We start from the raw sequence: 21,672 nt of genomic DNA, 5'->3' as shown, positions 1-21,672 counted from the left end.
TGGGAGGCTTAACTGAGTCCTGGCTTTTGAGTGCACTTTGGGAGTGAACCAGGGATGGGAGATCTCTGCCTCTCTCATAAATAAATAAATTTAAGTCAGAAGTAGTGTGCTCCATTGCTTAACCAAAAGGCGGGGCGGGGTGGGGGAGGGACCAACTGTACCAGAGAGGGCGACTGGTTTGGAAAAGGCAGAAAAGTCAGCGCCTGCTACACTCTGCAGGGCGGGCACGGAGCCTACAGCTGGCATCCAGGCGATTCACTGAGTGACTTCCTGTTCCCCCACATCCAGGAGTGACTTGAGCAGAATCCGAGCAAGCCAACTTCCGCACAGCAATAACGGTTGAGGTCACCCAGCAGAAAAGCCCCCAGTCAGCTGAGGGGCCAGCAGACGGTGAGAGGAACATGGACGGGCAGAGGGAGCACACCAAGCCCGCTGACCCAACCTGCCACAGAGGAGGGGCTACGGCAGCCTTCTTTTTTAAAACATTGAATTTTTGTTCACCTGAGTCACAGAGAGACAGAGAAAGATCTTCCAGCCGCTGGTTCACTCCCCAAATGCTCACAATAGCCAGGGCTCAGCCAAGCCTAAGCAAGAGCCCGGAGCTCCACTTGAGTCTTCAACACGGGTGGCAGGGACCCAATGACTTGCGCCGTCACCTGCTGCCTCCCAGCGTCTGCATTAGCAGGAAGCCGGACTCAGGTGCAGAGCTGAGACTTGAACCAGGCACTCGGATAGTGAATGTGGTGTCCCAGGGCGCATTCTAAGGCTGTGCCGAAGCCCAACCCTGTAGCGGTTTTCTGTCATTGTCACTTGCGCCCTCTGCTGTCTTATTTAAAGAGCCCTGCTGATGACTGCAGTTTAAGTTAGGGCACTGGTGTTGACACTGGAGATGAGGAGTTACCTTTTCTCTCATTAAAAACGAAACAACTGAAGGTGAAATGCACATAGCACAAAATCAAACACACGAGAACGGACAATTCCCTGGCATCTGCTACATTTACACTGCTGGCACGATCAATGGCACAATCTATTTCCGAAACCTTTCATCACCCCAAACGATGACGCAGGAGGGACGCGAGCTATGCATGGGAAAGACCAGGGCAGAACGGCTCTGCCTGGACAGCCCCTCTCTGCCCATCCACGGGGCAGCTGCTGGGTGTGGCCCTCCCTTGGGATGTTGCTCAGGCAGCTGGCCCCTCGGGCTTTGTTAGGGCTGGGCCAGAGCTCTTAGAACATTGCTCTCAGGCTCTCGCTGGGGCAGGGCTGGTTCCGCCATCTACAGCTGCAGCCACGCCGAGCCCCCCCCCCCCCCCCCCCCGCCTGTTCAGGTGCAGGGGTGGTGGCGACTTCCCGGGGGGTGGGGAGCCTCACAGGGATCTGTCCCTCATAGGTGCCCGCACCTCTGCAGGTAACCTTTCTCTTCCGCACTCTGAGTGCCCATCGCCTGCTGGGCCACCCTTTCATTCCAGAATACACGGTGTGCTACCCTCCTGCAGGGCTTCTGAGTCAAACCACTTCCACCCTCAGGTCTCAGGCGGGGCAAAGGAGTTGCTTTTCTGGACGGCTGGGGTGTGCGCCGGACCCCCACTGCCCTCTGGTGGTCAGCTCCTGGAAATGCATCTTGGGGTTACAATTTCTGCTGAACTGGGCCTGATACACACTTGAGCATCTTGCAGCCAGGGGTCACTGTGCCCACTGCACAGGTGAGAACCCAGAGCTTCAACGACCACCCACTGCCTTTACGATAGACTCAAACCTTAGCCACAAGCCCCCTTGTCTCCCCTGCTGTCACTGTGACCCGGCCATAGCCTTTTCTCAGATCCCAACTAGCGTACTGGGAACCTTCTGAGATCTTCTCTACCTGGTTGCCCTGGCTCAGGCCTGAGTCCTCCCGCAGGGTCCCCCACATCCATCAAAGCCTTCCTCGACACGCCCCCTGACCTTTCACCTATCAGGTGTTCGACACCAGCCGGTGGCAGGTGCATGGTGCTTTGCTCACTGCTGCACCTCCCCTGCCAGGCGCACAGTGGTAGCCACAGCAGCAGCCAATGGTCACCAAGCGCTTCTCTGTGCCGGCCTCTGAGTGAGGCAGCTCAGGCCCCCAGGAGACAGCCCTCGACTCTATCAAAAACTCACATAGATTTATTAGAATATGAAAAAGATTCGGTTTCTTCTGTACAGGCGGCAGAGCGGCAGCAGCTGCGGTGGCTTTGTACATGGTTGTCGACGTCACCCTGGCACAGGCACTGCTGCCCACGGGACAGGAGATGGGCAGGTGGGCTTGGCGCCTGCGGCCCAGTGCACTGGGAGGTGGGACACTGACTATTGCACGATCCTGGGAGGGGGAGTGTCCTGGGGGGGACCGACACCGACAGGCTCGGGTCTGGCCATGGTGACAGTGATGGGGGGAGTGTGTGTCTCTGGGGGCCCAGGTCCCTGCCCAGCCCGGCAGCCCTGGCTGCAGCGGGAGATCCGCGGGGCCTTCTCCCTGAGGACCGGGCTCCACAGCAAGCAGGCTGCGGTGAACGCGAGGTCGGGGCTCCAGGGCCAACCCAGCGGTGGGGCAGGTTGGAAAGACAGGCCCACAGGAAGCGAGTCAGGCCCTGGAGGCCCATGATCGGGGTGGGGCCCCTTCCTGAAATCAGAGCCTCGGACAACAGCAGAGGACGACCTGGGAGAGGCCACTGGTTCTCTGCACAGGCTGAGGGAGGGAGCCAGAGGGGCAGATGTCCGTGGAGCCAAGGGCTTCAAAAACGGTTTAAACCCAGGAGCGCCCTCTGTGTGGACAGAATCGTCCTCGGAAGTGCAGAGAAGCAAAACCCTGAACAGCTCAGCGCCGGGCCCTGTAGGGGCGCAGCGGAGTCTCCTCACCGCCAGAAACGTCTCGGCTCCGGCACAGCAGCTCGGGGCAGAGACCCTCGCGGGCCGCCTGGCCCTGCTCCGGGCGCACACCCGGTACCCCTGCTGCCTCCCCTGGGCCGAGGCTCCCTTGGCCCCCTACCCGTCTGGAGCCAGAGGTCTTTGGTTAGAAAGGAAGCTTGGTCTGAGTGAGGGGGCGATGGAGTGGGGGCAGGGGCTCCGAGGCCTGGGCGGCTGCAGGCCCCGGCCCCTGGAGGGAGCCAGACCGCCCCAGCCAGATGATGGGGAAGGCAGCTCCGCTGGGCGGAGGCCGCTTCCCAGGAGGCAGGGGGAAGCCGTGCTGCGGTGGGCGCTTGGGCCCAGCTGCCATGCGGTGGGGGCGGGGCGGGGCCGGCACCCCAGCTCCCCCAGGAGCCCCTGCTGTGGCGGGAGAGTCTGGCGGGCAGGTGCGCTGCGCTACTGCCCTTTGGGGATGAAAGGCTCCCCCTCCCCGGGCTCGGGGTGCGGGCCGGGGTCGCTGAGACAGCGCTGCATCCTCTGGGAGCTGGGGCTGTCGCTGGGCGCGGGGCTGAAGACGTCGTCCGTGCCGGGGGACGAGGGCTCCTTGGGCCGCATCACGATGCCCCCGTCCTCGTCCTCCTCCACCGCCTCCTCGGCCACCCTCGGCTCCCGGCTCAGCCCCAGGACCTTGCCCTTGAGCTCCTCGTTGACCAGGTCCACAGACTCGGGTGATTGCGGGGACGCCGGGTCGATGGTGATGACCGGCAGGTCTGCCTTCGGCTCATAGGCCAGCGGGTCTGGGGACCGAGAGGGGGAGGAGCTGGGTCCCGCCCCGGGCCCTGACCAGCACCCACCCCACCTCCAGAAGCCCCCTCAGCCCAGGCCAGCCACTCTGAGCCCCTCCTGAGTGCAGCCACCCCCCCCGGGGGGGGGGCTTCTTGGCCCTCCCCTTGCAGCTCCTCTCCCAGGCCCAGGGGCTCCTCCCTGAGCCTGCCTGTGCTGGGGGCGCCGGCGCAGGCCCCTGCCTCCATTGCACCTTTCCCCAAGGGACGCCAGCAGGGCTGCCCTGCCCTCTTTTGCGAGCGCCGTCCCTGGTGCAGAAACAGCTCCCGGCTCGGCGCGGGACACTCTTACCTGAGCCGATGCGGGCCCGGGACATGGTAGGCGAGTCCAGCTTGTGCGCCGGAACGGTCAGGTAGTTGTTAATCTGACAGAGAGAGCAGGCAGGGTGAGCCGCACAGCCTATCCTGCAGGGGGCGTCAGGGTGCTCGTCCTCTGGGGCCTGTGTGGCACCTTCGGGCACTTCAGGGTGGGGGCCCTCAGCAAGCCAGGCAGCCTGGGCCACTCCCACATGGCCCCGCCTCCGGCTCCCCAGGCTCCAGACCACAGGGCCCTGGATGGCCCCAGGTGTCACACCGCACAGGTGGACATGGGGCTCCACTCCTCCCCTCCCCTCCCCTCCAAGCCTGTGCCTTCCCACTGCCGCCTGAAGCCTGCACAACCCCTGCCGCCTCCTCCTCCTCTCTCAGCCCCATAGGCAGGGGGCTGAGTCTGTGCAGTCCTCCCCACCCCCGCTGTGCTCCTGAAACCCCTGGCCCAGGCCCTGCTCCCCCTGCCGCCACCCCCCTGCTTAGGACCCCTGCGGCTCTCCACACCCAACCCCTACGCCATCAGCCAGCCTCCTCTAAAGCTGAACCGCTCGGCTTCTGGCACAGGCTGCGTTCTGCCTCCAGGGACCTGCACACGCATCCTGCCTTCCGCCCGGGCCCCCTCTGCCCACGTCCCCTCTCCCTGGGCTCCGCTCCCACGTTCTCCCGGACCAGGGTGCTCAGGGGCTCTGCAGGGGGAGGGCCTGGGCCTCAGAGGCCGCGCCGCTTCCGGAACTCGCAGCCTCCAGGCAGGCCTTTGTCTTTTCCCTGGAGGAGGGGGTGCACAGAGACACGGACACACTCTCCCAGCCCAGACGTCAGAGGCTGGAGCAGGGGCCCACCCTGGCCTCCGTGGCTCCAGTGGGCAGATGCAGCAGGCGGCCTTCCAGAACCTGCTCTGGGCTGGGGCTTCCAGGTGAGTGGCGGCGCCCAGCGGGGCAGCCTGAGCGCCTGTCCTCAGAACAGTCGGTGCAGCATGGTGGGGGGTAGGCGTGCACGAGGAGGAACCGGGCGCCCAGAGAAAGGCGGGGGGCTCCAGGCCAGGACGCACCTTCTGCTCCAGCTGCCGGGCCTTCTGTCTCCGCAGCAGCATCTGGTTCCAGGCCTCCTCGTAGGGGTCGGCCACCAGCGTGTGTCTGTTGTAGGAGCGCAGCTGCGGGAGGGAGGGAGGGCGGCGGTCAGGGCGGGCCCGGGTCGGGGGCGGGGACGGGGGTGGGGTCGCGCAGTGTGGGCGGGGCCTCACCCGCTGCCGGGTCTTCTGCAGGTTGTTCCTCAGGATTTTGCGGATCTCCTCCTCCTTGTCCTTGGACAGCGCCGGCAGGATGCGCTCGGCAGGCAGGGCCTTGGGGTGGATGTTCCTGGGGGAACAGGGCACAGGGTGGGTGCCCAGGAGAACTCCCGCGCCCCTGCAGGGCCCGCCGGGCCGGGGGCCGGGGCACTCACTGCATGGAGACGGTGGAGACGGCCGAGGGGATCTTGCCCATGCCCCCACTCTCCACCAGCTCGATGGCCTGCTTCATCTCCATCTTGTGGTAGAAGGCGATGAGCTGGGGCTCCTTGGAGCGCTCGCCCGCGATCAGACACTTCTTCACGTACTTCTTGTTAAACCGGTTGAGCCTGGCAGCAGGAGGAAAGAGCAGGATGGAGGCAGATCCCAGGTGTGGGGAGACGCCTGGGCCCCGGGAGACCCTCCCCACCCCTCCCTGCCCGCCGGCCCACCAGGCCTGCCACCTACTTGTCTTTCCAATGGTGGTGGCCGTAGTGGCCACAGATGTCCTCGATGCCTGTCAGAAGGTGGTCCAGGAACTGAAACGGGCCCAGGGCCAGGTCAAGCCTCACTACTGGGCTCCTGCCCGACCGAGACCTTGACAGCGGCCCCCTCCCAGCCCAGCTGCGGCTCTGCTCTGCCCAGCCCCATAGTTCCAGAAGTGGCCAGAAGGGGGCGCCCGCACCACACACATCCTGGAGCCGAGGGATCCTGACCCTGGGCATCTTAAAAGCTGCCACCCCCGCAGCTTGGTTGAGGTCCCTTTCTCTGAAGCCACCTGTGCTCCAGGGCTGGGATGAGCTCCAATTAGAGAAAAATGGCACGAGGTCCCTTCCTCAGGCTCCCAGCTGCCCACACCACACCTTCCCTAGGGCCAGGCCCTGGAGGCCACCTCAGGGTGGAGGGTCGGCCCAGCAGGAGACACAGAGGCGAGGCCTAGCTGCGCCCCCGCACCCACGGCTAAGGCCCCGCGGCTTCAGTACCTGCGTGTGGATCTCCTCGTTGATGGAGCGCTTTGTTTCCTGCTTTTTCTTCACGGCCAGCAGGTCCACCAGGGGCCGGATGGTCATGCCCTGGGGGCACAGGTGGCTGTCAGACTCTCCTGGCTTGGGCCTCCTCCCGCCTCCCCAAGGTGGCCCCAGGGACCAAAGGGAGTCCCTGACCTCTCTCCCTGCACCTAAAGGCAGGTCCTTAAAGCCTGCTTCTTCAGGAAGACACAGGCAGAGGTCTGACAGCCCAACCAGCCAGTGACTCCCACACAGGTCACGTGGCGTGGGTCCAAGTGTGGGCCCACGACCCCAAGGAAGTCAGGGAGAACCGCCTGTCTCTGCCCCTCCACGGCGGTGCCTGGAGCACCTGGGAATCACTCGGGCAGCTGCTGTGACGGCACACTGGCCAAATGACAGGCCCAGTTACGTTCTGCTAGACTTCCAGTACCCACAACAACCCCAGGAAGGGTTCAATGTCCCCATTTCACAGATGAGGAAACCAAGGCTCAGGACCTTCTAAGGTCCTACAGGAAGTAGCAGAGCCCAGACTGACACCCAGGCAAGCTGGCTCCAGGAGGTTCCCACCCAGTGCCGCCTTCAGTGAAAAGCTCAGCACACACAACTGCAAAGTCAAGGTGAAAAGCTGAGCCACAGGAGACCTCTCCCAGCTGCGTCCCATCTAGGGCTTTGCAAGGATTAGCGCCCAGGAAAGAGAGAAAGACCGGGAAAGAGGAGGCAGCCCAGCCAGAGTGCTCCTCACGTGCCCCAGGTCCGAGGGCCAGGTCAGCTAGAGCGGCTACCACGGCCCCGCTGGGCTTCAGTACCTGCGTGGGGACCACGAGGAGCAGGTGTGCATGTGTGTATGCATGCATATGTGTGTGCACATATGTGGGCATGTGTATATGGGGGTATGTATAGATTTGTGTATGTATGTGTATATGTGTGTGTATGTGTATATGTGTGTATGTGTGTCTGTGCCTCAGCAAAGCTGGGACCACTGAGAAGGAGCAGAGTGTGTGTGTGCATGTATGTATATATGTGCATATGTATATGTTGTGTGTGTCTCAGCCAAGCCGGGACCACTGAGAAGGAGCAGAGTGTGTGTGTGCATGTATGTATATATGTGCATATGTATATGTTGTGTGTGTCTCAGCCAAGCCGGGACCACTGAGAAGGAGCAGAGTGTGTGTGTGCATGTATGTATATATGTGCATATGTATATGTTGTGTGTGTCTCAGCCAAGCCGGGACCACTGAGAAGGAGCAGTATACGAGTGTGCATGTGTGTGCATGCGTGTGTGTGTGTCTCAGCTAAGCTGGGATTGAGAAGGAGCAGTGTATCGAGTGTATACGTGTGCATGTGTGTCTCGGCTAAGCCGGGATCACTGAGAAGGAGCAGTGTATAAGTGTGAGTGTGTGTGTCAGCTAAGCTGGGACCACTGAGAAGCAGTGTATGAGTGTGCACATGTGTGTGCATGTATGTGTGTGAGTGTGTGTGTCAGCTAAGCTGGGACCACTGAGAAGGAGCAGTGTATGAGTGTGCATGTGTGTGTGCATGTATGTATGTGTGTGTGTGCATGTGTGTGTGTGTCAGCTAAGCTGGGACCACTGAGAAGGAACAATGTTGAGTGTATAGGTGTGCGTGTGTGTGTCAGCAAAGCTGGGATCGTTGAGGACAGAAATCACTGGGCCACACGGGGGAGGACTCCTGCCTTCATTGGCCCAGTGCCCTCACTTCCAGAACCTGAGACCCAGAGTCACTCCCAGGGCCACAGACATGGCAGCAGAGTGAGGGTGGGTCCAGGCCTCCTCCAGCCTCGCTTGGAGACCTCCCCAGACCCTCATGTGTCACAGACGCAGAACACATCACATCCTAAGAGGCTTACCACTCGCCCTACCATGAGCTGGTGGCAAAGCAGATCCTGGGCCCACTGACCGTATCCATCTTGCTCAATGCCACCCAGCTTCCTAATCAAGTTGGACAGTGTTCTGGTTACTGTCCACTCATTATCATGATTCTCACTCGGGGCTCCCCAGAAAGGGGGTGAGGCTGGTCCCAGGTCAGGAAGTGAACGAGAGGGAGGGCTGAGCCCCAGAACCCATGCACGGCCCCCTGGTGAATCTTGGGGCTCCAGGGCCAGGGCCTGCTCTGCCCTGGGCCAGCACCTGCACAAAGACGGTGAAGAAGATGACGGTGATGATGGCGGTGAGGAACAGGTCGCACATGGGGAAGTGCTTCTTGTCCAGGAGGTAGCCCAGCGAGAAGGCGATGGCGCCCCGCAGGCCGCCGTAGGCGATGATGAACTGGTCCTTGGGCGTCAGCTTCACTATGCGGAACTTGTTGATGAACCAGGTCAGGCCCAGCACACCTGCCAGGGAGGGCAGCGAGGGGTCAGGCTGCCCCCACCCTCTGGCTCCGCAGCAGCGACTTCTCTGAATACCCAGAAGCCCCAACTGCCAAACCCGCCCAGCTCACCCATTCCCTGGTCACTTGGCCAGAGGCGATGTGAACCCCTCAATCCAAGAGCTGGGTGGGTCCTGAAGCCCCCCCAGCACCACCACCTAGACAAGCTGTGGAGATGTGGCCAAGGTCTCCAGCAGCCAGAGGTCAGGAGGGAAAGGGGGTAAGATGGATCATGACCGGGACAGCCTGCTACTTGCTAAACATGATGGGGACGTGGGGTACCACCAGCTGCTCTCTACTTTCCCATTACTAAAAAGTTCCAGAACATTATTAAAAACTCAAAAAAACACATTAAACAGTTCACCAGGTGGGGCCATCGTTGTGGTGCAGCAGGTCTAGCCAACGGCAGTGGTGCCGGCATCCCACTTCGGAGCACTGGCTCGAGCCCCAGCTGCTCTGCTCTGGTTCCAGCTCCCTGCTAATGCTCCTGGGAAAGCAGTGGGAGATGGTCCAAGTACTTGCAGCCCTGCTCCATGTGGGAAACCCAGACGAAGTGCCTGGCTTCAGTCTGGGCCAGCCCTGGCCATTGTGGCCATTTGGGGAGTGAACCAGCTGATGGAAGATCTTTCTCTCTCTCTGTAATTCTGCCTTTCAAATAAAATAAATCTTTAAAAAAGTTTAAAAGGTGGGGGCCGGTGCTGTGGTGTAGTGGGTTAAGCGTCTGCCTGCAGTGCTGGGCACTGGTTCAAGTCCTGGCTGCTCCTCTTCTGATCCAGCTCCCTGCTAATAATGGCCTGGGAGAGTAGCGGAGGACAGCCCAAGTGCTTGGGCCCCTGCACCCACATGTGGGATATGGAGGAGCCTCCTGGACCTGGCTTCGGATCAGCCCAGCTCCGGCTGTTGCAGCCATCTGGGGCATGAGCCAGGGAGGGAGGACCTCTCTTTGTCTCTCCCTCTCTGTAACTCTGATTCTCAATAAATAAATAAATCTTTAAAAAAAAATTAAAAGTGCACCAAGTGAACGTGACACCCCACAACTCAGGGCCAAGGTCTGCTCCTCATCAGAATGAGAGGCAACCCAGCCCCAGAGAGGAGGTGCACCCCGCACATGTGCATGAACCCGGGGCCTGAGGCTGGTCCCTCCCGCAGCCCCGGCTGGCGTGGAGTCGGGGAAGGGCGGGGCATCAGGGGCTGCACACAGCTTCTGGCCCCTGGGCCGCGGTGACCCACATTCGGCTCAATATCACAGACCTGGGTTCCAGAGGCCTTGTGCCCCGCTCAGGGAGCCAACAGACTCAGAGTCAGAGGGTCTCCCCTGAGCACTCCCGCACACCACGACCCATCCCGAGACCGTAGATTCGCAGTGAGCATGCGCTGCCCGCCCCTCAGGGGCCAGCTCCGCGCCTGAGCTGCAGATAGGCGTGCCGAGTCCTCTCACAACCGCGCGCGCACACACACACACACACACACACGCAGCCCCACGCACCACACCCTCAGCACCCGGGGCCCCTGTGCACAACACACCGCACACATCACAGGGCCACCCCACAGCATGCCCCCCACCCCTCCACACACAAGCATGCGCGCGCGCTCACCCAGCACGCGGGCGATGAGGCAGAAGAGCAGGGTGCTGATGACGAAGGTCCAATTCCAGTGGTGGGAGCCGGCCACGGTGGAGACGCCGAGGAAGATGAAGATGAGGGTCTCGCTGACGCTGCTCCACATCTTCAGGAAGTACTTGATGGTGGTGTGCGACTTGTGCGAGATGTTCGCCTCCACGTAGGGCCGCATCACCACTCCCGAGGCGATGAGTCTGCGGGCCGGGAGCGCGGGGCTCTGGTGGGCGGGGCCTCCCGCCCCCCACCCCACCGGCTGACCCCTGGTCTCCCCCAGTCCTGCCTCAGTCCCACGGGCACGGGCACCTTGCGTGTTCAACGTCTGACTCTTGGAGGAAGAAAGTCGCCCGCCTGCCCCGTGCCTCCCTGGCTCAGTGACGCAGCGGGCTCCCCGCAGGGAACCGGGCCCCCGCACTGCAGCCGGGAACACGCTGCACCCACGGCCCCGCACGCCCAGCCTCCCACTCGAGACCCCGTGCGGCCTCAGGACCTCCGCTCTCCTCACTGGAAGCCCCGAGCGCCTGCGGGGCTCACTGGAAGCAGCATCCGGCTCTACCTGCAGGCCTCCCTCTGAGACCCAGAAAGGGACGAAGCCGCAGGGCTGACTCCCCGGCTCGAGGCTCAGTGGCTTCTTGGGGCACCTTGGGTCCCAGCCTCCTGCGCCCTGGGCTCCCCGGCCAGCCCACAGCCTGCTGCACCCCACTCACGCCATGATGCCCGACAGGTGGAAGAGCTCGGCCGACAGGTAGGCCATGTAGCTGTAGAGGAAGACGAAGAGCGGCTCGATGACGCGGATGTGGGCGGTGAATCGGGAGGTGAAGGCTGCGATGACCCCGTAGACCACGCCCACGAACACCCCGCCCAGGGCCACCACGAAAAAGCTCAGGAAGCCCAGGACGATGTCCACGATGCCCACGTGGTCGTAGTTGGCAAACTCCTCAAAGAGGTGATACAGCACCTGGGGAGGGCGTGCCGGCTGTGGGTGGGAGGCAGAGCCTTGGCCCTGCGGCTCCCTGGGGTCCCCCCAGGCTGATCCCGTCTCCTCCATGGAGCCCAGCGGCAAGAGAATGCGTGGCGCCAAGCAGGTGCTCAGATCACAGCCGGGGTCAGAGGGCGTCCATGCAGCTACAGGGCACAAACCCTATCGCTTGGCCCGGAACCCCAGCCCTGCCGCTCCCTGTGCCCCAGTCTGCCCATCTATCAAATGGGGATAATGATAAGGCCTGCTGTATAGGCTGCTGTGAGGATTAAGTTAGTAAACAAGGATAAAGCCCTCAGAACTGTGCCCGAGGCAGTGCTGGCTGTTACTGGTACTGCTAGGACCCTGCCCGAACCACGCCCATCTGTGGCAGGAAGTGCGGAAGTTCAGACAATGGACAGGATTTCTTAACCTCCAAAACCTTATGAAAACACACATGGCTGGGCCATACCCAACCTGGACTCTCTAGGTGGAGCCCAGAAATCTCTACAGGTGGCCGCAGTGAACAGCCAAGTTCAGGTGCTGCATACAGCCGGAGGCCCTCTAGGGCTTCCTGTCTCCTGGGTCACTGTGACACTACCATCAGATGGATCGTGACACTTTGGGAGCCGTCAGGCCCCTGCACAGTCTTTACCCTGGTGGACACTCGCCAACCCGTCGGGATAGGTGGGCCAAGGCTGCCCACTGCCTTGCTAAGCTGAGGCTCTGAGTGCTGAACGTAGGCCAGAGGGCCCAGCCCTGGGCAGCAGAACCTGTGCCCCTGAGGCCAGGGGCTGAGACCCCATCAGCAGGCTCAGCTCCAAACCTCCTCCTAGCGGCCAGCACTCTGGCTGCCTGGTCTACCTAGGTGATCCTAACTTCCAGCAAAGAACTGGGGCGTTGCCAACCTCAGGGGGAGGGGAGCCCTCCAGAGCGCCAGGACCTGGGCAGTGCCCAGGAGTGTGGGGACGGGGCAAGGGGAGCAGCATACAGGGCACAGGCCCAAGGCCAGGCAGCTCAGGGGTCGTCCTCGGCTTTGCTGTCTGGACAATGGGGCTGAGCGGGAAGGGGAGACGCTGAGCGCTGGCCAGGCCCTGGTGCCGCCTGGCCCACGGCCATCTGCGAGGCCAGGGGGCTCCAGTGGTGGAGAGCTGTGTCAGCGGGCAAGCTCTCAGGCCTGGACACAGAAATTCTCTCCCAGCCTGGGGGGAGCCAGGGGTCCTCAGAGGCCATCATGTGGGCCGGTAGGGGCTGAGGGTATAGAAAGCAGTCTTCCTTTCTGGCCTGGTACTGTGCTTTTGGAACTACAGGCGGTGTAGTACAGTGGTTAGTGTCTGTGCGCTAGATTTAGTCTGTGGATGTGAGTCCAAGCTACATCACTCATCAGCTAAGGTAGCCGCTCAGTGCCTCAGTTTCCCCAACTGCTAATCATGTGGAGTTACTATGCAGGCTAGATAAGGCAAAACACATTCAGAAAGCAGGCATGCGGGGGCAGGCGTTTGGCCTAGCTGTTAAAATGCTGCCTGGAGTGCCTGCACCCCACATCAGCACGCTTGGGTTCAAGTTCCAGCTCCGCTCCTGATTCCAGCTCCTGCTAATGTGCACCCGGGGGGCAGCAGGTGATGGCTCGAGTCCCTACCACCCACGTGGGAGACTGGACTGAATTCCTAGCTCTGGTGTTGGCCAGGCTCAGCCCTGGCTGTTGCAGGCATTTGGGGAGCAAACCACTGGATGGAGGAGCTCTGTCCATCTGTCTGTTTGCCTTTCAAACAGAGAAAATAAACAAATAAATCCATAAAAAGCAGCACTGAGTACGGGCTGTCACTGTCGTCTTTGGGAGACACAGCTGTGGGTCCTAAGAAGGTGGAGCTGAGTGACCCACTCCACACAACCATGCCCATTGCTCCATGGGGTGCCAACCTGAACCCCAACACCCAGATCCCATGGGAGAGGCTTTTGTCTCTGGCATCCACTGGCTCCCCAGACCTGAGTGCAACTCTGGGCGCTGCCATCCCTGTGTCACAGATGGGGAAACTGGAGACGCTGGCCAAGAGCTGGCTCCAGAAGAGGCTAGCATGGAGGCCTGCCTAGCCCCAGTGGGGCGGGGGAGGCAAGCAGAGGAAGCCCGGCGGCCGGCAACTGAACACGGACGTCTACCGTGAGCACTGCTTCCCGAGAGGCTGGGGGGTGGGGAGGTGGTCCGTGTGCGAGCGTGCACCGTGCACGCATGCATGTCCCTGTGTTTCCCTGTGTGTGTAGCTGCTCTCTGAGGGGTCTGGCGCAGGAGGACAACAGAGGTGTTTTCACAACGCGATGTGAGCGTGCACATACACTTATCTGTTTCCTGGGAAACCAACAGAGAGGAAGGGCACGTGCTACACATCCAGTGCCACACGTGGACCCTGCGTCGGGGCATCTGTCCCTGTTAGGCCCTGGGCAGGAAGCACTAACGCTCTGCCATTTCTCAGGTGTCAAAGGTGGTAAAGCCCAGAGAGGTAGCGGCACCTGCCTAGGGTCACACAGACACTGGGTGTCACTTCTGCTGGGCTCTGTGGGGTCTGGGGATCTGGCCTTGCTGGCTGACAGCGGCCACAGCAAGAGAGCCACCTGCTTAAGGTGACTGATGCAGGCCAACCTATTCTACCTCCTGGAGGTCTGGGAGACGAGGGTCCCTTCTAGAATCTCCATCCCAGAACTCTACACAGAGCGAGCTCTAAGATAAAGCAGAGGCAATAGAAAGGCTCCTCCCAGACGAAGGGGTCTCAAAAGAGGAAGCGGGCAGAGGGTCAAGTCACTTGTCCAAGGTCAAAGTGCACGCCCAGCAGGGGGCGCACGGCCTCAGACACAGGCTGGCTCCCGTCCTGGTTCCCCCTCCCCGGCAAGTGGTTTCTTTGGGCCTCTTCTCCTCCTCTGCCACATGGGGCCAACACATGGCTCAGAGCACCGCGGAGCGTTCCCAGCGGCCCTCACCACAGTGACGGCGTCGTTGAGCAGGGACTCGCCGAAGACCAGGATGTGCAGCAGCTCATTGATGTGGATCTCCTCGAAGACGGCCAGCACGGCCACGGGGTCCACGGCCGAGATGATGCTGCCGAACAGCAGGTTGTCCAGCAGCCCGATGTTGTTGATCTGCTCGCCGCCCACCAGGCACACGGCGTACATGAGGCCGCCCAGGAAGAAGGCGTTCCACAGCGTGCCCACCACGGCGAAGATGAGGATGGTGCCCAGGTTCTCGGTGAACTGCCGCAGCGGCAGGAAGTAGCCGGCGTCCAGGATGATGGGCGGCAGCAGGAAGAGGAAAAAGACCTCCGACTGCAGGAAGGGCGGCTTCTCGCCCACGCCCTTGATCAGGCCCCCCACCAGCAGCCCCACCACAATCAGCAGGCAGCTCTCCGGGACGATGCTGGAGATGGTGGGGATCACGTGGAAACCTGCGCAGGACGAGAGAACGGGAGGCCATGGGCTTTCCTGGGTGGGGGGAGCCGTGCGGGAGGCTGGGGAAGGGTTGGGGACCAGGGCAGCACTGGCCAGGGGCGCCCGGGCTTGCGCTCAGAAGGCCCCTCTGTTAACTCTCCGGCGTCCGCTTCCCGGCCTGTGAACTAGCAACGACCAAGGACATACACAGGCCACCTTGTGTCACCGTCACAAAACACTAGAAGGCAGCAGTTGGCTTTGCCTCCAGAAGGCAGGAATTATAAACTGATTACCCAGGCGCCAGGCAGCTAAGGGCATGACCTACACCTGAACCCGAGGCAATGTCTTTCCAGGCCCAAGTTCAGGGAGGCCCACTGGAGCTCCGTGAGGAACAACAGTGCGACAGTCAGTGCTGTCTGGGGGAAGATGGCCGGGACTGCGGCAGAAGGCGGCTGGCTGGCGGGTGGAGAAGTGGCTCAGGCGACAGAAGGAAGCGCGGGAGACTCGGCGCAGGAAGGAACTCGGGATAATGAGCCCCAGAGTCTGCAAACCTGCAGAGCGCGCGCCACCTCCAGTCCCAGACCTGGGGGCGGCAGGCGCCTCTGCAATCACAGCGAGCTTCCCGCTGAGCATGGGACGGTCGAGCCGGGGCTCGGAGGGGTCACCAGCAGTCAGGCAGGTCTCCTGCCACCCCCTTCCTAGCCCAATCCCACTCCTTTAAAAAGGGTGCCAGCAATGGAGGGAGGCTTAGGGGTGGGGAAAGGCCTTGCCCAAAGTCACAGAGAACCGGACGGAGCCAGTCTGCCTCCCTCCCATCAGACCCTGCAGTTCTGAAATTCAAGTTTTCCTCCCCCACCGCTCTCCCATCAAGGCACCCACGCAGCCCTCTGCTGGAAAGACCCACCAGCCGCGTGCCCAGGTGGGGTCCTGGATGGAGGAGGGGTCAAGCTCCTCTGTGGTCCCCCTGGGGACCCACTGGAGAACCCACGGCGGGGAGGCACCAAAAATCCCCACCAGAGAAAGCCTCTGTCAATGCCAGGTCTGGCCGCAGTGCCCAGAGTTCCCTATGAGTTACTAGGGTTTTTGTTTTTTAACATTTATTTAATTATTTGAAAGGCAGAGTAAGAGAGAGATCTCCTACCCACTGGTTTACTCCTTAAATGGCTGCAACAGCCCCAGCTGGGCCAAGGCAAACCAGGAGCCGAAAACTCCACGCAGGTCTCCCCACGTGGGTGGCTGGGGCCCAAGCACTTGGCCACCTGCTGCTGCCTCCCAGGGTGCACAGCGGCAGGGAACTAGCTGGGAAGCAGAGCAGCTGGGACCCGGATCTGTGAGGCAAGTATCCAAGCAGCGGCTTAACCCTTTATGCCACGATGCCCAGCAGCTGGTTGTGTTTCTGCACGGGGAGGTGGGTGGGGAAGACCTGCGCATCTGGCTTGTGCGGTACATGACACCCCGGGTGGGCTTGGTCAAGAGGCTGGGACCCTTTGCTTGAGGACAGAGCTCTCTCTCCTCCCGTTTCTCGCCTGTTTAGGCAGATCCCATATCTGCTTATGACTTTATGCCCAAGGCTCAGGACACAGTAGGTGCTCAATAAACATCTGCTGGTTTGAAAATACAGAGTTGGGGGGCCATTGTGGTGCACTGGATTAAGCCACTGCCTGTGATGCCAGCATCCCCTATGTCACCAGTTCGAGTCCCAGCTGCTCCACTTCTGATCCAGCTCCCTGCTAATGCACCTGGGGAAGCAGCAGAGGATGGCCCAAATGCTCGGGTCCCTGCCACCCACATGGGAGACCTGGATGGAGTTCTGGGATCCTGCCTTCAGCCTGGCCCTGCCCTGGCCATTGTGGCCACCGGGACAGTGAATCAGCAGATAGAAGATCTCTCTCTCTCTCTCTTTCCTTCTCACTAACTCTGCCTTTCAAATAAATAAAATGAACTTAAGAAAGAAAGAAAATACGGAGCTGGTACGCGGCCCACGATTCCCCGTAATTACCTATCTGGCCAGGTTTCTGCTCTTATCCCCGGATCCTTGGGAAGAAGGAGAATATTCCTCCCATGCCTAAGCCCCCCGTCCCTCAGGCAGTGCCAGCACAGCTGAAGTCAAGGCTCACCCCCCCCCCAGCCAGCAGGCAGGCCCCGAACCTGGCACAGTGCCAAGCACCCGGGGTTCACTCGAAACATGTCTCCACCCTGGGCCAGGAGCAGGCTCAAAGCTACCATGCACACTCCCCCAACTTCCCCTGCCCGGAGGTCACCTCTGTTGCCAAAAAGCCCCCCAGTCTTGGAAGCTGCCCCAGTAGCGCCAGCGTTCGGCCGGCTGCTGCACCGCTGATGGCTGGGTCACACTAGGCCCAGGGCTCCTCTGCTGTAGAGAATAAAGTCCAAGCGTTCAAGGGCAGACACGCGGCACAGCAGCGGATACCACCCGAGAGGCCTGCAGCCTACATCACAGCACCTGGTTCAAGTCTTGGCTCCTCCACTTCCAATCCCAGCTCCACGCTAACGTGTCGGAGGCAGGAGATAACGGCTCCAGCACTTGGGTTCCTGCCACCTGTGTGGCAGACCCTGGCCCAACTCTGGCTCTTGTGGGAGTTTGGGGAGTGAACCAGCAGATGGAAGATTTCTCTCTGCCTTTCAAATAAAATGAAAATAAATTTTAAAATGTTTTCAAAAAGTCTATAAACTTTCAGCATTTCATCAGTCACCTGACTCTCACTTCCTGTTTCCACTCTTCCCATTGTCAACTCACGTCTTATCCTTGTCAAACGGCTGCAGATGGCCCATATCCTCTTCTACTACTCTAGTTCCTCTCTCCAGAACACCATTCCTGTCTCTCCTCCACCCACACTGTGTATGGTTGTCACCATATCCTTCTTTTTTTATTTTTTATTTTTTGACAGGCAGAGTGGACAGTGAGAGAGAGAGAGAGAAACGTCTTCCTTTTGCTGTTGGTTCGCCCTCTAATGGCCGCTGCGGCCAGTGCGCTGCAGCTGGTGCATTGCGTTGATCCGAAGGCAGGAGCCAGGTGCTTCTCCTGGTCTCCCATGCAGGTGCAGGGCCCAAGCACTTGGGCCATCCTCCACTGCACTCCCTGGCCACAGCAGAGAGCTGGCCTGGAAGAGGGGCAACTGGAACAGAATCCAGCGCCCCGAATGGGACTAGAACCTGGTGTGCCGGCGCCGCAGGCAGAGGATTAGTCTATTGAGCCGCGGAGCCGGCTCACCATATTCTTCTGCCTGCCTCCTCCTCCAGGAAGTGTTCCCTGACTACCCTTGTCTGCCCATGTTAGGACAGAAGTCCCCTGGTGCCTCCCTTCCTCATAACCTTCTTCACTTACTCACTGCCCATGTTTCCCTCTCCCTGGCACCATAGGGGATCAGGAAAGCTGGGCAGAAGTAGGGGAGACTGGCCAACGGTACCTTACCCCAGAAACCTGTGCTGCCCCGGAGGGAAGCAGGGATGCTGGGAGTTCTAGAGCAGAGTTCAGGCAGGTACGGGCCAGAAGGCAGCGGCCAAGGCCAGAGGACAGCTGCAGCCACTTAGCCTCCCCCGCAGTCTCCCTGGCCCTGCCCTGGAGTCAGCCCCACCGGATGCCTTAGAAGGCAGAATCGAAGCGAAAGGCAGCCCGGGGGCGGGTGGATGACAGCTTCTATCTCCAACCAGCAGGGGACGCTCTAACGAGGCCTCCCCATCCCCGATGCCATCGGGTCAATCCTCGGGGCTTTCCCAGGCCCTACAAAACGTCAAGCGGTGCCCTGGAGACCCAGAGCCGAGATGGTTTATAGCTCCTGCCGGCACGGGCAGCCAGCCAAGAGCAGGAACGTGAGGACGCTGCACCGTGCCGGGACTGGGCTCCCACCACCTCTGCCCCCAGCCACCCTGTGGGACAGGAATCGTGCCCATTCTGCAGAAAACAAAGCTGGGGTCTCAGCAAGGCTGGGCAGCTTCCCCAGGGCCTAGGGAAGCTCCTCTCTACTGTTCTCAAGCCCGTGGCACAGAACGAAGAAACCTATTCTTTACTCAAGTGCTGGTGCCAGGCCACGCCGGGCACTGGGGATGCGGAGGTGGCTCAGGCTGGGAGGCTCTGCGCGGACGGGGACCTCCTTCACAGGTGACCAGACAGCTGGCACTCCTCCTGGACACGCCCAGCCAGGCCATACGGGGCTGGGGCCTGGTCACCTCTTCTGCTAAGCCAACTCCCAGGATGCCTTCCAGGAAGACAGGGGCCACGTGTGCCCCGACAGGCTCTCGGGGCTGTGGCGGGAAGGGGCAGGCCCAGGCCGAGGAGGAAGGCCTGGGTACTCTCCGGGCACTCTGCCAGGGGTAGGCAGCAGGTTACTGGAAAGCACCTCCAGGGAGGGGGAGGGCACGCTGTCACCAGGAGGGGAAGGAGAGAGCAGCCCACGGCTTGTCCCTGCTTGTCCTCCCCGCCCTCCAATCCTTCCCACGCCGCGTCTCTGAAGAGTCCCCTCAAACTGCAGGGTCTGTGACACTGAGTGTGGTGAGAGAGGCACAAATGCACGGCCGGAGCCCCCAACCCCCTGACAAAGGCCTGGCATCGTGGCCAAAGCCCAGGAGGCCGGGCAGTGAGGCCCCAGCTGTGCGGAGGCAGTGACGTCACCAGCGTGGAATCAGGGCTGGGGAGGAGGCAGGCGGCCTCCGATCCTGCGGTTTGGGAAACAGATTCTCAAAGGCAGCCAGCAGCCTGCCGTAGTCCCGTGACCAGGCCTGCCACGAGAGCCGGGACACGCCAAGTCACGTCAGCCACTCAAGCCACATGGCGTCCTGTGAGGGCGGCCAGCCCTGCTGAGCAAGCAGACGAGGTGTAGAATTCAGCAGCTCCCAGCCACGGGCAAAGCCTCTGCGGGGAGAAGAGAAGGGGAGCGGGGGGGAGGGGGCATGCTTCGGACTCTGCCCGGGGCAGGGGGCAGGGGCATGTGGAGACACACGCCCACACACGCTCACGCGGCCTCACAGACCCTTCCCCACGCTCTGGTGGGTAGGGGCCTCGCCAGGAGAACGCTGTGTGCTGAGGCTGGCGCAGTTGCCGGGGTGACCAGATACCCCTGACCCCACCCCCCGCAGGGCCCCCTGCCCCCAGGCCTGGGAAGTCAGAGGGGACTGCTGGGAAGAGGGCCTCCTTGGCCCACCAGGGCTGGTCACCAGGGACCCAGGGGTGCGCTGGGGGCCCTGCCGCCCTATTTCCAGGCCTGAGGACTGCTCTGGGGCTGCAACTCGGCCAGGTCCCAAGGGAGCTGCGGTTGCACAACGATTCCATTTCTTTAACTCCCTCTTCAACTGCCCCAGCAACCAGTCTCAACTACAGCCACGAAAGCTAATACCTCCCAGGGAGTCCGGCAGGCGACAGCGCACATGAGGGCACTTTTTTGTTTTTAATGTTTATTTTCATGTGCATGAAAGGAAGGGAGGGAGGAAGACAGAGAAACAGAGAGACAGAGAGGGAATCTCCCATCCACTGGTTCACTCTCCAAATGCCCAGTGGACCAACAGCCAGGGGTGGACCAGGCTGAAGCCGGGAGCCTGGAACTCCACTGGGGTCTCCCGGGTTAAGCGGCAGGGGTCCGACCACTTGAGCCATCATCTGCCGTCTCCCAGGATGCATCAGCTAGCTGCATCAGGAGAGCTGCTGGGACAAGAGTCAGGTACTCCGAGGTGGGCCGCTGGCGTCCCAAGTGGCAGCCTAACCCACTGCACCACAGACCGCCCGTCTGGTGTTTTTAACTTATGCGCTCCTCATCACGGAGAGGTTAAGCAACTTGCTCAAAATCCCGTGGCTGGTGGCTGGGATTCAAACCTAAGCAGTCTGGCTCCGGAATCTGTGTTCCTGGCCACCCATAGTCTCCCTGGGTTTCGTCTCTCTCCTCCTTCTTCATCTTATCTGAAAGGCAGAGACACATATTCCCATCTGCTGGTTCATGCTCCGAAAGCCTGCAACAGCCAGGGCTGGGCCAGGCCAAAGCCAGGAGTCTGGGACTCAGTCCGGGATTCCCCCAGGGCAGGGACCCGAGTATACTTAAACCTTGATCCACTGCCCCCAGGGTGCAGGAAACCGGGACAGAAGTGGAGCCAGCACTCAGACCAGGCACTCTGCTAGGGCCTGCGGGTGTCCCCCCTGCTGTGGCCTACCTGCTGTGCCAAACACCTGCCCCTTATTTTGTTTCTAGGGAAGCGCCAGCCCAGGATGACTGAGGCCTGCAGCAGCTCCCCGAAGCCCCCAGGGGAGGTATTTCTTTCCATGAGTTCCTCTCCAGGGAGGCCGCCCACTGCTCCCCTTCCGCTCTGGAACACACCTGGAGAAATCCGGCTGCCTTCGAAGCCTGCCTCCTCCTGCCTCCTCCGTGTCAATCAGACGGGAGGGGCCGCTCCGCGAAGCTCTCAGGGCAAGAGGTGAGAAGCATCCGGGTGGCTCAGGCCCTGCCTGCCCGAGCTGTGCTCTGTCCCCACTGTGGCTGCAGGCCCCGGGGGACGGAGGGAGGGCCCTGGCTCTTTGAGTGACTGATTCTTCTAGAGCCACCTGGGCTAGCACACAGGGGGCACTGACCACCTGTGAGCTGTGACACACTGGCCTTGTTAGGGTGAAGGGTGGGAGGAGGAAGGAGGTGGCGGCCGTGGATCGGGTTTCCCCAGAGGCCCTGTGTTAAAGGCTCAGGCCCTGGAATCCTGGGCTGCTGGCTGATGGATGAAGGGTGGGGGCTTGATCCAGTCGTGGTGTCTGGCAGGTGGGCCCAGTGGGAGGGCCTTACAGCAGTGGGGGCGTGCCCTACAGAGGCAGCTCTTGTTTTTGTTTGCTTGTTTGTTTTTAGATTGATTTATTTGAAAGGCAAAGTTAGAGAGAGAGAGAGAGGAGAGACAGAGATCTTCCATCTACTGGTTCACTTGCCAAATGGCAGCAATAATGGGAGCTGTGCCGATCTGGAGCCAGGAGCCAGGGGCTTCTTCCAGGTCTCCCACATGGGTGCAGGGGCCCAAGGACTTGGGCCATCCTCTGCTG

General features: G+C 61.1%; 1 protein-coding gene across 1 annotated transcript in view; it reads right to left on the bottom strand.

The window, feature by feature from the left end:
• Positions 1 to 2,124: 2,124 nt before the first annotated feature.
• Positions 2,125 to 21,672, bottom strand: part of SLC9A1 (solute carrier family 9 member A1) — a gene marked incomplete at its 5' end in the record, with an annotated part of 55,444 nt that continues 35,896 nt past the window's right edge. The window contains 11 exon segments of the mRNA NM_001101721.1: positions 2,125 to 3,656; positions 3,994 to 4,066; positions 5,059 to 5,160; positions 5,251 to 5,365; positions 5,451 to 5,624; positions 5,743 to 5,813; positions 6,258 to 6,347; positions 8,429 to 8,631; positions 10,262 to 10,479; positions 10,990 to 11,240; positions 14,211 to 14,671. Coding sequence (NP_001095191.1) covers positions 3,316 to 3,656; positions 3,994 to 4,066; positions 5,059 to 5,160; positions 5,251 to 5,365; positions 5,451 to 5,624; positions 5,743 to 5,813; positions 6,258 to 6,347; positions 8,429 to 8,631; positions 10,262 to 10,479; positions 10,990 to 11,240; positions 14,211 to 14,671 — 2,099 coding nt within the window. The 3' untranslated portion in view covers positions 2,125 to 3,315.

Source organism: Oryctolagus cuniculus, chromosome 7 (assembly GCF_964237555.1).
Source record: "Oryctolagus cuniculus chromosome 7, mOryCun1.1, whole genome shotgun sequence".
In the NCBI taxonomy this organism is placed as follows: Eukaryota; Metazoa; Chordata; class Mammalia; order Lagomorpha; family Leporidae; genus Oryctolagus; species Oryctolagus cuniculus.
Note: the sequence above shows the minus strand (reverse complement) of the source record. Positions and strands in the feature narration are given on the sequence as shown.